This window comes from Syngnathoides biaculeatus, chromosome 10 (genome assembly GCF_019802595.1).
Source record: "Syngnathoides biaculeatus isolate LvHL_M chromosome 10, ASM1980259v1, whole genome shotgun sequence".
Taxonomy (NCBI): domain Eukaryota; kingdom Metazoa; phylum Chordata; class Actinopteri; order Syngnathiformes; family Syngnathidae; genus Syngnathoides; species Syngnathoides biaculeatus.
The window spans coordinates 14,487,290-14,501,305 of record NC_084649.1 but is presented as its reverse complement, the minus strand read 5'-3'; the positions used below and the strand labels follow the sequence as shown (position 1 = coordinate 14,501,305).

At 41.4% G+C, this 14,016-nt stretch overlaps 1 protein-coding gene across 5 annotated transcripts in view; it reads left to right on the top strand.

Moving 5' to 3' along the window:
* col7a1 (collagen, type VII, alpha 1) overlaps positions 1 to 14,016 on the top strand; it is a 67,682-nt gene that overhangs the window by 53,263 nt on the left and 403 nt on the right. For all 5 annotated transcript variants that reach the window (XM_061831828.1, XM_061831826.1, XM_061831827.1 and 2 more), the window contains 25 exons: positions 1,400 to 1,435; positions 2,282 to 2,341; positions 2,428 to 2,472; positions 2,551 to 2,586; positions 3,728 to 3,763; positions 3,829 to 3,888; positions 3,988 to 4,113; positions 4,183 to 4,254; positions 4,342 to 4,377; positions 4,459 to 4,518; positions 4,612 to 4,656; positions 7,588 to 7,623; positions 7,769 to 7,804; positions 8,073 to 8,129; positions 8,226 to 8,297; positions 8,759 to 8,830; positions 8,965 to 9,000; positions 9,163 to 9,243; positions 11,360 to 11,413; positions 11,527 to 11,580; positions 11,654 to 11,716; positions 11,780 to 11,842; positions 11,927 to 12,043; positions 12,763 to 12,840; positions 13,884 to 13,937. In XM_061831828.1, the coding sequence (XP_061687812.1) occupies positions 1,400 to 1,435; positions 2,282 to 2,341; positions 2,428 to 2,472; positions 2,551 to 2,586; positions 3,728 to 3,763; positions 3,829 to 3,888; positions 3,988 to 4,113; positions 4,183 to 4,254; positions 4,342 to 4,377; positions 4,459 to 4,518; positions 4,612 to 4,656; positions 7,588 to 7,623; positions 7,769 to 7,804; positions 8,073 to 8,129; positions 8,226 to 8,297; positions 8,759 to 8,830; positions 8,965 to 9,000; positions 9,163 to 9,243; positions 11,360 to 11,413; positions 11,527 to 11,580; positions 11,654 to 11,716; positions 11,780 to 11,842; positions 11,927 to 12,043; positions 12,763 to 12,840; positions 13,884 to 13,937 (1,485 nt within the window). The remainder of the gene's footprint in view (positions 1 to 1,399; positions 1,436 to 2,281; positions 2,342 to 2,427; positions 2,473 to 2,550; positions 2,587 to 3,727; positions 3,764 to 3,828; positions 3,889 to 3,987; positions 4,114 to 4,182; positions 4,255 to 4,341; positions 4,378 to 4,458; positions 4,519 to 4,611; positions 4,657 to 7,587; positions 7,624 to 7,768; positions 7,805 to 8,072; positions 8,130 to 8,225; positions 8,298 to 8,758; positions 8,831 to 8,964; positions 9,001 to 9,162; positions 9,244 to 11,359; positions 11,414 to 11,526; positions 11,581 to 11,653; positions 11,717 to 11,779; positions 11,843 to 11,926; positions 12,044 to 12,762; positions 12,841 to 13,883; positions 13,938 to 14,016) is intronic.

Sequence of the window (14,016 nt, the reverse complement as noted above, 5' to 3'; positions counted from 1 at the left end):
GGAGACGACCACTTTACCACCTGAGGCAATTTTGATTGACACAAGATGTAAGGAAAACCATCTCTTCCCTATTTGATTTCAGGACCCTTTTATTAGAGTAGCGCTCTTTGTAGAATACCACAAAGGAGGAGCTTGCTGCACTTTTTTTGTGTGTGTGTGTGTGTGTGTGTGGACTGGTCAACAAAAAGCTTGTTTTTCTAAAAGTAGCCACATGCTAAAAGGAACAATGGTGAATACTGGCTGCCCTCCAGTTTTATCCTTAGCTAGATGAAATTTATCATCAGTACATCAGTCCCAAAAAACATTGTTTTAGGTACGGTGTACCTTTTGGAAAGGATGAAGATGATCATTTTAGGCAAATACGGTAGATGCAACAGGGCGTTGTTTAACTTGTTGTCTTATATGGACTGGTACTTTTATAACTCACGTGTGTACAACTCATTTTTGTCAAGGGTCACATCGGAGTTATGCTTTGCCTCAAAGGGCCGTTATGACTGATAGTGTCTGGTCACCTCATCGTATTGTTATATAAAAGTGTACCTTTGCTTGGGCTGCTAATATCGGCTAAAAAAAACAAAACAAAAAAAAAAAAACATTTTTTTTAAATGCACTTTTGGATCAGTTTTTCTGCATTTTAAAAAAATAGACCCACTCAGAAAGAAAAAAGAAGTAGACACACTTGATTATTATCGTAGGCCAAACGCAGTAAAGTCGGGCTGGATCTTTCCATCGGGCCTTAATTTGGACATCAGTGCTCTGTAATCCAATTCACCAGCCACAATATCAAAGATCCATGATCAGTTATTATATTGAGGTTTAAATTTCTCTTCTATCCTTTGTCTTCTATCCTTAGATATAGGTATGCGGTGAGTTGAGATGTGTTATAGTTCATATTCCAGTTGAATTGACTATCAGTCTCTCCCCTTGTTTGCGCTGCTGACTTGACCCGTGACGAGAGTGTTGAGTGGCCTCCCCGCAGATGGGCGCCTCGGGCTCAGCACCTTGGACAGAGTCACTGTGACGTTGCCAGCCAGTTCAACAGTTTGATAAATTACCTGCGACACCCATTTCACAACCGTGCACCTCCACTTCTTTCCCCCTAAACACGCAGCAGACAATATTTGGAGAACGTACAGCTGGTTTTCTGGTACATCCCTCGGGTTTTGTAATTTGTTTTCCTTTTTTTCAAGTGAAAAGGTTTTTCACATACTGCTGTATTAAGCAAGGTTGACATTTCCAAGAGCAGAGCATTCAATGGCAGGTTGATTCTTTCAACTTAGCATTCCAATTATGAACAAGTAAAATTCATTAGTCATATTACCACACACACTCTCTAAGTAGGTAGTACGTCATTATTATGATGATGTATTTTCCACTTTTTTTTCTTTCTCTCTGCCAGGTTATGGCAGGACTTCCTGGTGTCAAAGGAGAAAAGGTGAGACAGTTTTACCAGTTGGATGAATATTCTTTCTGCTCAACTGTACTATGGCTAAAAACTGTCAATTAGGGCCGGGTAAGAAGAAGACACACAAAGACGTGCTTGTGCCCAGTGGCTGTAGCGAACAAAGCCGTCTCAACTTTGTTAAAATTAATGATCAGTCACTTCAGTGCAACACTCAGAATGTGATTATATAGTGCAAAGGAGTCTTTAACGTGTACCGTCTAATGTGCTCCCTCCCCCTCCGAGTCTCAGCTTGCACTGTGCGGAGCTTCATTGAACTTAACTATTCAGTCGATTGTGTGAGTGAAACAATAAAATATGTCTATGCCAACATTGAGGCAGCTAACATGGTTGGTTGCACTCTTGCACTAATGTTTTTGCCATTTGTTTTAGTCTTCACACCAACATAAGAGCCAATGGCAGAAGAAAAAGCTAAACATTGAATAACAACTTTGCCAAAGATCAAACGAGCAACTTTACATAACAATGAATTTGGGCAAAATTCACCGAAATTTTGTCTCACAAAAGGAATCAACATTCTATATCATTTGATTTCATTGCTTTCATTTTCAAATATACTTACCCTTCAAAATAAAATGGAGGTTCATGATTAAAAGACACTTTATTTAAACCATGCAAACGTCTTTGAGCCAGCCCCCTAAAAGAATCAGAATCGAGAATCGTTTGGAACAGGAATTGAAATGAGAAACCGGAATCAGGACTGAAATCGTTCAAATCCAAACGATGCCCAAACCTACTGTTTATTGATTTTTGGATTTGTAAAACATTCAATAAAGTGGTTAGAGTCTGTCAAAAATGTAATTCTTTCTTGCAATACAGGGTACTCCAGGACAAACATTGCCAGGAATTCCAGGAGAACGAGGCCTACCTGGTGAAAAGGTGAGCGTGAGCACCTTGTTTTTGCCAGAGAGTGAGGGGGTTGTGAACAAATGTTCTTTTCTAAACTGGTCACTGGTGTCTTTTAGGGTGGCCGGGGAGACAGAGGTGTTGCTGGCATCAGGGGCGAACGAGTGAGTGGATCGCATGCAGCGTATATTATACGTGACATTGTTCCCTGGCATAACCGCAGGATGTGATATCATTATTAGGGCGAGGTTGGTGAAATGGGACCACCAGGAGAAAATGTAAGTGTCTATTGTCCATCTTGTTTTCAACACATTTGTTATTTTTAATATGATTAACACGACGTACCAATTTTTTGAGCCTATCATCAGGTGGAGTTTTTTTTTCTTTTTTGCTTTCACTTGCGAACAATAAGTATACAAGTGATGTATGGTGGAAGTAATCTCAACTCTTTTCACAACAAGTACCACTTTGGCAAATTGCAAACAATAAATAATAAAAAAAAGGACCTTCAAGCTGTGTATTGTCACAATTACATGTTGTTTAAAACAGCAAAATAACTTTGCCCCAAAGTCGGCTAGCTAAATACTTACGCACACGATAAGAAATGCCAGAGACAGTTTAATGAATAGCATCCGTGTCATTTTGTTCTAACTTCTAAAGCAACAGATATCTGAATACAAAAGGCGGATTAACATAAATAAAATTACTCTAACCACAGGCATATATTCTTTTTGGGAAGCATGACTAATATTACAGTAGCCTAATGAGGAGCTAAGAATAACTTCAAGTATTGTATATCTGTAGGTCTGGATGTATTATACTGTTTCCAAGAGGTCAAGGTACACACATCAGAAAAAACAGCACAATTTTCATTGAATTGCACATTCAAATAATAAACAGGTGTTCACCAGATTCAAGTGTGTCACTGCACATTTGCACTGAGGAACATGAGCTAGCCAAGATCCTGGAGCACAATTATAAGCGGAATATTTTTCTTGCTGCCGCTTGTCGTCCCTTCAACCTCCTCCTCATCCTCTTCGGTAAAAATTCATTTTGGGCTTTTCGTTGTAAAGGCAACCAAACAATCTGAACGAGCTGCAGAGAAAAGGCACAGATGTCATAGAGAAAAAAAAATGGTTGGATTTTTCTGGCAGCTCTGGAACCGATTAATGGCATTTCCATTGATTTCAATGGAGAAAGATCATTTGCGATATGAGTATTTTGAGTTACAAGCAGGGTCAGGGGGCAAATTCATCTCATATCACGTCACCTGCCTACTATGAAAATACTGCTCCTGTTTTGCCACTACAGCATGATTTGTAATGGTAAAGATTATTCCCAGATGACAACAAAGCTTTCTTTTTCCAGTCCTTAATAGTGCTTCTCAAGTCCATGTATTTGATTTTGTTTGTCACACAGGGGAAGCCAGGTCTACCTGGCCCAAAAGGAGATAAGGTATGTTATTTATTTACTTATTGTTCTCCAAATTCTGTGGAAATAGTGAGACATTTGTGCTGCAGGGAGAACGGGGCATCGGAATGTTAGGGCCCGCAGGTAATGTTGGACCGCAGGGTTTAAAGGTGAGTCAAAACATGCAACATGCAGTACTGGTACTACAAATGACAGCCATTTGGTTTGAGAAGTATTCCGCAACACTGCCACCGTCTGTAAACTGTAAGGGAGATCAAGGTCTACCTGGTCCAGCGGGACTTCCGGGGATGCAGGGGAAGCCCGGGAACAGTGGGCCTCCTGGTCTGAGAGGAGAAAATGGGGAACCAGGACCACCTGGGCCACCGGGAGAGAGGGTTAGTGGAGTGTTACACACGTCTGTGTTTTTATTTTATTACTGTAAACTGACACATTTTCATTTTCAGGGTCTCCAAGGATTTCTGGGCCGTGTGGGAAATACTGGACCTCCTGGTCCTGTTGGACCTCCTGGACAAGCTGTGAGTTTAGATCACATTTTGATTGGAATTTACTAAAATTTCAACCTTTTACAAAAAAACATAGATTTTTTTTTTTTTTTTTTCCAGGGTTCTCCTGGTGTAGACGGGACCAAAGGAGACAAGGTAACAATTATCCATCACACTCAATGTACAGCTTGTATCAATGAGGTTTAATAAGAACATACACATAATCTATTTAACCAGGGTGAAACTGGACTTGGAGTGACAGGGCTGAGAGGAGAGAGAGGAGACCCGGGAACCAGAGTAAGAACTCTGCCACCCACATGAGAGTGGCATGATGACTGCCTCGTACGAAATGATGTGCTTGAGGATTCTCATCTTTTGCTCATGTTTTAGGGTGAAGAAGGTCGCCCGGGCTTGGATGGAGAGCGGGGGCTAACGGTAAGTACATTGATTGTCTCTGCGATGTCATTGCTGGAAATTACCATAGTAAGTGCTGGGGTCCCTAAAATGTATAAAATAGGAATACATTACATTAGAACATGGAAACGTGAGTGTATTCCAGGACGCTTTCACTGGAAATTGGATTTGCCGTAGCCACATCATTGTGAGACTCATCGTCATGAAGTGTTGTGCAAGCAATGTTTTAAGTAACATTTTAATTCCTAGCTGTCAGACAAATGATGATTGTAAAACCTAATAATGATAAATAGTGAATCTTTTTTTTTTTATTATGTCAGCTATGCAAACTATATCAGTGCATTCAGTCTGGGTCACTTCATACACAGATTAAATCCAGCTCACTTTGGAGTTTGCAGTCTATATTTCATTTATCTTCTGTTGTCATTTGTTTACAACATTATTGATATAGAGCTCGTGCACCTATTTCACCAAAATCACGTGACTGGACATATCGGCGGTCAAAAAAAAGCATTGTTCAATCCTAAATCCGTTGAGACAAAACGAAAATATGTCTGGTAGCACGACGCCCAGAGTTTTGTCCGATACCGTTAAACATTTAGAAAGTGGTGATAAACGAAGGTACGTGGAAAAATGAGAGACACTTGGCGTAGAAGACCCAGATTTAATGCCAAAGTGTTTTCGCCGATAAGAAATTCCGCTTGTCTTGGACAACTGCATCTACACATGTATCTGGTGAGTAAGTCATCGTGATTTACACAGAAAAGTTTGAAAGCGTATAAAAGTCCGGACGCATACAAATACTTAGTTGCTGGATCTGTTCTTCACGGGGAGACTGCTCGTGACTGTGGACGCGTATTCGACTACACATTAACCTTTGCTGAAATCCGTCGATCTTTTCAGATAGTATTCAATACAAACACCAATATTTAAATAAATGACCCCTGGTTTTACACAAAGTCACATTCATTAACTATGATTGGGGAAAAAAAAAAGACGACAGCAAGTCAGCTCCTCCATACACGGAAGCGTGTTGCGGCCACACGTTCACCTACGTAAACCTCTCTGTGACAGATGGTTTATTTTCTTTTTTAAAATACGCATTGGACTCATTGGAGAACAATGCATATAAAAAAAAAGTCTGTTGAGGAGAGGTTTACCGAAGTTTAACGTGTGGCTGCAACACACTTCCGTGTACGTTGGAGACAACTCCGTCTTTGTTTTTTTGTTTTTTGTTTTTAAATACCCATTGTTCTCGAATGAGCCAACTTGGCATTATAAATACTTATTGGGAATTTGAGATTAAGAAGAATAATTCCTACCTGAAGTGAAGCAATTGCTACACAGGCGTGTGTATTTGGTTGGGCATCATCCATCACGTTTAATTGCTGAAATCCATCGCTCATTTCAGCTGGTAAGCTATGGAATGATCTCTTTGAAAATCTGTTGTGACAACCAACAGCACAACAGGTCTCGGGTATTGTAAACATTCTCCTCCGGTTCAATGTCTCCCACAATGTCGAGCAGCTATGTTTGACCGGCAATATGGCGCCGTGAAAACGGTGACGTCACGTGCACGAGCTCTATTGTTCCTTTAGCTACAGGAAAGAGACGTGATTGGCACTTTCCTATTTTATATTATTATTATTTATATTTTAATAAGTCATACTGTATTCCCAGTTCAATGATTCTATCATCAGACCTTGTCGTCCCCGGAAAAACACAAATAATCATAAATAATAATAAACATGTTGTGAAACAGCAAGGGTGATGGAACTTTCAAGTGTATACTAGAACTTAATGGGCTCATGGAGTTGTACTTCTTTTCAATGCAGTTCATATAGTATAGTCGGTTCCTACCTGCGGTGTGGTGGAAAGGTAGAAGTACTGTATACTAGATTTGATTATCCTACTGTATGTGCACCAATAAGTCAAGTTGTACCAGTAAATATAATTAAAAATAATAAATCCAGCTTGACTAGGCACTTCCTCTTACAGTAGACATAAATAGAGATAGGTTTCGCGACATTTGTATGCATTTCATGTAGACCTTGAGTTATTAGCTGTCTTTGTGTATATGTTTTTTTTCTGTCTGTTGTTTACAAATTGTTGACAGTAAGGTAGCGCTTCAGCTGTCTTGCTCAGAGTGTGCATGTATATGTTGTGTGAGAAGTGTACGTCTGTGTGTTTATGTGTGTATGTAGCGATTGGGCTTTGTTTCAATAATTTATTTCATGAATAATAATGCGGTGCGAGTACTCTATGAAATAAGTAATAAATAAATCCATGCTTCAACAAATAGCTGCATGAGTTCAGTTTGGCATAGTACTGTGCATCATCAGATAATACTAAATGAGCAAAATAACACTAATTTAGATTTTTGGTATAGTTTTCTCAAAATGTGATGACGAACTACACAAATTGAAAAGAGCAACTGCACTAAAACAGCCATGGTGAACTTTGAAACAGACTAAAAAAAACAAACTCTTTTAGTATTAACAAATTAAATTAATATTTTAAAACATAGGTATGTGCAGTTATACAGTATATGTAAATTTGAGGCACCCAGCATTGTAAAACTGCAAGTGTTTGACTGCTCCTTCAATAGACTTCAGAGTTTAAAATAAACTACTCCGATATTTTGTAATCTCTATAAAGCTATGATTTGAAAAATGCTTCTTGTATTTTTTGATTTAGCACCATAGGTGTGTCTGCACAAAGTATAGATAATGGGATCTGCACCGGCTCGAATTTGACACTGTATGGGATCAGAAAGGAAATCCCTCTCTCACTGCTGCGATTTAATATCTACTGCATATTTTCCCATAGAAAAAAAAAAAGCTGCTATTTAAGATTTTTGAAGCAGGCCATTTTTCTCCATTTTCAGGAGAACGGGCTTAATGATTTTCATTATGAAGCTCTTTGTAATTTGTGTGTGTGCCCATCCATCAGGGTCCGCCAGGGGTACGTGGCGCTCGCGGAGAGAAGGTGAATACTAATGACAGTCCCTTTTCCCATTTGTTCATGCCATCAAGCCGGCGCACCTCATCGCATAAGCTTTCTGCTCATGTGAATTAAATTCCATTGATGTGTCGGGATGAAATGTTTTTTGCTGTTGTTTGTTTGTTTTCAGGGAGATATTGGCCTGCAAGGGGACAAAGGAGAGAAGGTGGGCACATCTTAATAGCTAATGAGCGCCACTGCAGTGGTCTGCCTGTTGTGTTCCCCGAGTGGTTTGAGATGCATTCATGCAAAGAGACAATTTGGATGGGGGGAAGGGGGGGGTGGGGTACAAGAACATTAGACAGACTGTGACAGACTGCTACAGAAGCCTTACGCTCCGTAGTGCATCAGGAGTTTATCATTATGATAGGAATATCAGTCATATCTTGACGTTGATGCATATCTCGTGCTTTCTGCTATATTTTCTGACACAGGGGGATACCCTACTGATTGGGGGACCTCCTGGAGAAAAGGGCAACGGAGGCGAAGAAGTTAGTGAATCGCACAATGTCACGTCACTGACCAAAATGTTTTCTGCTTCTCAAATTCAACTTTTTGTAACATAATTTTTTGTCATCCTATTTTAGGGAGACAGAGGGCCCAAAGGTGTGCAAGGGGAAAAAGGAGGAAAGGGTCAAGAGGGACCACCAGGGGAGCAGGTATGTGCTGCAACAGAATTGCAAGATATTCTTGTCAGTTTAGCGCCTCATCCACCCACAATTACTTGTTCAATAAATACATAAGAGCGGTGTGGAAAATCCAGATGTGCTTTAACGTGAAGCATAAAACATTCCGGCTTCGGTTAATCTTACAGAATAGGAATACTCATTCTTTTCAATATTGTCAAGATGCATTAAGAGGTGGCAGACCATCGATTAAAAGTCTACATAGTTGGTAATTGAAAATTACTTTCTTCTTACTGCTCTCTTATAATCATTAAGTCTAGATTCAAAAGTTATGATGGATTTGTGTAACATCTTTTTGTGCAACGTTCATGAAATGAACAAAACCGAAATTAGAAACGATCCAACATCTTGGTGAACCCATCCCGTCAATCAAAGTGACGCGCATTGCGTTTGATATTTGTCACCTGACGCTCCCCCAATGCGTTGATTGTCAGGGGATGAGGGGAGAGCCCGGGGAACGAGGATCTCCCGGATTTCCTGGGGCTCGCGGTCCTGGTGGACAGAAGGCAAGCGGCGACGCTCTGCATGAAGAATCATTCTAATTAAATCTGCATCGGAATTAATAGCGACGCCCGATCGTAGTTGGTGCAGATCATCATCTCTCTGCTCTAATTACTCTAATTGTGACTTCTCTCTGCAGGGAGAAGCAGGCCAGGCCGGTGTGCCCGGTGAAGCGGTCCGTTTCCTTGCATCCAAATCTATTTCAAATTCTTCATTGTCTATGTTTGGCTTGGCTCTGCAAAGTGAGCACAACAATGGAAAAGTGTGTGTGTGTGTGTGTGTGTGTGTGTGTGTGTGTGTGTGTGTGTGTGTGTGTGTGTGTTGTTTCTTCCTCCAGGGCTTGCCAGGAAAAGACGGACTGCTCGGGCGCAAAGGCGACAAAGGAGAGATCGGCATCGTCGGGATGAGAGGAATTAAGGTACCTTCACCCAGTTTCTGATTTCAACCTAAAACATCTTTCAGGGGCGGTTGACGCTTCTAATAACTGCGTAACGGCATGAAATTGATTAGACTTAAGACGATGAATATAAATTTTGCTTAACAGAATATCCAGAAATGATTAAAAGTAAGTTTCATAGAACATGTTTGAGTCAAGAATGGGGTTAGGAAGGACCCATTAAAAATTGTGAAGCTTTTTTCTTTTTTTTTTTTACCTGACGTAGCACCTCTCCGCCTAAACTAAGCTCCAGATCTTTGTCAACGCCAGCAGTTTATGTTGTAAAAAAGTCGTCAAGTGCCACTGAGGTCGTTTAAAAAAATTTAGTAAAAATGTTCATTCCATTTGTTTGCAGTATCATAGCTAAATGCTGCTTCACCATGTTTGCTTTGGACTCTGTGCTCCACCATTTGACTTGAGTCTGTAGATCTCAAGAGTCCCAGTACTTTTATATTCCATTTCTTTCATGTATTCAGGACTTTGGGCATTTAGTGATTTATAGACCAATGGCAGAACTTTAAAGTCAATTCTGTACCTGACTGGGAGCCAATGTAGAGACTTAAGAAGTGGCGCTATGTTTTTGTGATAAGGCAATTTTTCTTCTCTATCTTTCGATCTTCTGACCTTCATTAGCCAAAGGCTAATTGTCTTTGGTCTTGGGATGTTTTTTTTACTGTCTGTCATGAATGTCAGAACTTAACTTGGGAAAAGGCATTTAAGTTTTCTACTCCCTGAGTGATTGACATAAAGGCTTGAAAGGTCATGATTTGGTCTCATTGGCTGCATTTAAGTGATTGTTGGATAACTGGGAGGCGGGCACCAGTTTGTAGATGTTTTATTATTATGGTTTAGAATTGTGACAAAAATATATTTAATTTTGTCTTAGTTGTATTTTTCAGTATGTACAGTATGGCTGTCAGTTGTCTGTAACTTAACTGTTGTTGTCTCTTCATTGTGATTACTTTTTTAATGGTTAAATTAAGGCAAAATAAAAATGTACAGCAACGCATGCATTGAATATTTGAAATTAAAAACTAATATATTTAAAAATATATATATTCTTTAAAGCAGCACAGTGGATCAGCTGGTAAAGCTTTGGCCTCACCAGTTCTGAGGTCCCGGGTTCAATCCCGGACCCGCTTGTGTGGAGTTTGCATGTTCTCCCCGTGTCTGTGTGTGTTTTCTCCGGGTGAGCACTCCGGTTTCCTCCCTCATCCCAAAAACATGCAACATTAATTGGATACTCTAAATAACCCCTCGGTGTGATTGTGAGTGCGGCTGTTTGTCTCTCTGTGCCCTGCGATTGGCTGCCAACCAGTTCAGGGTCCACCACGCCTCTTGCCCTTGACAGCTGGGATAGGCTCCAGCACTCCCCGCGACCCTTGTGAGGATAAGCAGCGAAGAAAATGGATGGACGGATGGATGGATATTCTTTAGGCAAGTGGATACCTCGGCATCTGTGCTTGACTCAGCGCAATTGTACATATAAAGGGGTTGTTTGACCTCAACAATTCAGATACACAAGTACAATGTAACGGCAGCGAGGCAGCCAATGAGCACGTGCCAACAATTTAGGAAGCAGAACCTGCCTCTAAAAATGGCCACACTAAATGTTCTTTCTGAGCAGCAGAACAATGTGAATTACAGATAGAAGCCCAACAAATGCGCTCAATTCTGGCTTTAGCTATATAGTTTTAAAAGCATCCATACTGTGAAATTCACGCATTCGTCTGTACATTAAAGCGTAATCTGATATAGTACTGGAAGTTTATATTGCTCAGTCCCCTGCTGCTCTTTTGTCACTTTTATCAGTAAGTGCCCCCTCAAATAACCATTATCATGTACAATTGTCACGTCCATTTGCTTTGTGGGACTCGCTGCAGAGGTGCTGTGTGTGTGTGTGTGTGTGTGTGTGTGTGTGTGTGTGTGTGTGTGTGTGTGTGTGTGTATGCATTTATGTGTGTGAATCTGAATCTGGATGGCAGTTGAAAGGACTGATGGTGTGTGGAATGACCGCCGAGGTGCATTTTGATCCCCTTTGTTACTCAAAAGGCTCTCACTTTGTCTCTCGCTATGATCAACTCGTGTGTGTTTCTAGGGCGACCGGGGACCCAAAGGGCTTTGTGGAGGCGATGGACCCAAAGGAGAGAAGGTGAGACTTGGGCAGAGGAGGAAGCAGAACCACAACAACATTTCTTTTGAAGTTAAATGGTCAACGATGTCGGAACTTGCTGACTTTTCCAAAATACGTGTGCGTCTAATCAGGGAGACAATGGCTTTCATGGGCGACCTGGCCTACCAGGAAGAAAAGGAGATCAGGTATGACAAAAAGCTAAGAAGGTACCACAAGTTTTATTGACTGATGGCAGCACACAAAATTGTTTTTTTACAGGGGGATGTCGGCCCCTCTGGAGCTCCAGGGATCCCAGGAAAAGAGGGTATCGTCGGTCCCAAGGTGGGTTCAGTGATCGGCGAAATAGAGATAATTCCGATTCTGAACACCGCGCTGCCTTTGTAGGGGGACCGTGGCTTTGATGGGGTCGAGGGCCCCAAAGGAACTCAGGGCGACAAAGGCGAAAGGGTGAGCAGTGAATGCGCCAGCCGAAAAGTTCTGTTAATGGAACGCCAAGAAATACGTCATTGGATGTGCCTGTGAACCGCGTAGGGGCCGCCCGGTGTCCCTGGCCCTCCTGGGCCCAGAGGAGCGGATGGAGCACCTGGACTGACGGGCCCCCAGGGAACGGCTGGTGCGAAAGGTCCCGAAGGGCTCCAGGGACAGAAGGTGATGACTCACCACTTTATTTCTAACCTAGACAACAACAAAAAAAAAGAAATACAGTGAGTAATGGAAGCATCACCAGACCCAGAATGAAAAATAGTTACATGAACGGTATTGCGCTATGATACAGTATTTGTAAACAAAAGTATATTTTATACATATATGAAGTGTAATTTGTTTGTGCTCAAGTGTGGCACACAAACACCTCCTTGAGTGACTTTGGTGTGTTGGCATGTCGTGTTTTGCCGTGCCATGATTGACAGTTTGACGAGCCCCGACTTTGACCCGCTTGTCTCCTTCATCATCAAGCTCATAAATAAAAAAGCTCCTGACAGGAGAGCAATATCTCTCTTATGATTGCACTTACTTTCACAGTGAGGAGCAAGTTTTTTTTTTTTTTGTTTTTTTTTTTAGTGGGGCCCTAAAAGCACGGTGTTGAACTTGATATAGAAATTACCCTGAGTATATCTACAGTATTATTATTGTTATTTACAGATATTTGTTTGCTGCTGTTGAGAAAATGTGGCATCTATAGACCAATCTGAGAATTTCTGAGCATATTTCTGTATGAATGTTTGATGTGTTCATAGAGTATATAGAAGAGCAATCAACTTGTGCTTTTTACCTGAAATTTGGATATGACTTCTGGATAATGAATCCTCTTCATGGAGGCTTGACTTGAGCGACAATGCATACAGTACTACTATTGTGTCTGTTTTTAGGGCGAGAGAGGGCCTGCTGGTCCCGTCATGGTGGGTCCACGTGGTATTCCCGGGATCCCAGGGGAACGTGGAGAAACGGTTTGTGCTTAGTACTGTTTCCATTTTTCTTTCGTGATGACTTTTTGATCTCAGCCCAAAAAAACCGGATAAACCATCTGCTGCAGCGTTATCTCCAAGAACTGACCCGAGGGACGTGAACCTCATTTTAGATCTCTCCAACTTATTAGCATGGATCAAATTAGCTTGTAGCCTACATCTGACTACACGACGTGACTTTCAGCTTTTCCGCGTCGATGGTCGCCGCTACAGCGAGTCACTCGGATGATTTGCCTGTCTGATGTCACCCAACCATTTTTATCTGCACCTAGGAACTTCGCAAACTTGTTTTTAACTGAAAGTGTGCACATTTACATGTGAAACTCGCTCTCTCCCCCTCTCTCTCTCTTTTTTTCTCTCTCGCTCTCTCACTCAGCACTTCCATTCTACGTTGCTTGTGTCCAAAAAAAAAAGAAAAATCCATTTCAATGGCTTATATGTTTAAATCAAGTAAAACTTGCCTGACGGCGAGAACAGTGCCCACGGGCCGTGCGTCTGATACCCCTTGCCCTATTTGATGATGTGTGGCACCAAATTATTCATGTCCATGACAGTTTTGAGGTATCTTAATCTTTTCGACAATTATAATCAGCCATCCAGTTCATTTTAATGAGATCTAGTTAATATTGCGTTATGCATGAATAACTGTGAGCGTGGAGCCTTCACAGGCAAAAATATCCTTTTAACAAATTAAAAAATCATTCTTAACTTCGAATTTGTCCAGAGTATGAATCAGTCTGTATGTTTTTGGGATGGCGACTTAAAAGCAGTTGTCCCGGTCATCTACCGCTTCTGTGAGCTGCCCTGCTTTCGTCTTGTGTGTGCGCGTAAGACATTTGCGTGCCTCTAATTCAGTTTATTGGCAATTACATGATATTATATCCGCTGTATTTCAAATTCTGAAGCGGCTCGATGCTGAATTAACCTTTCGCTTTGACTTTGCATGTAGTTGAGCGGCTAATGAATGAATGTGCTGCAGGCATCTCCGTGGGTTGTGCACATCCTAATAGCTGTCCATGTTGTAGGGGGAGATGGGCCCAGATGGAGCCAAGGGAGAAAGAGGAGAGCCGGGCATGACGGTCAGTTCTTGGGCCCAGGGCTCATTCTGCGGACACGAACATAAAACTCCAAACGCTCGTGACACCTTGTTTTCAAGCG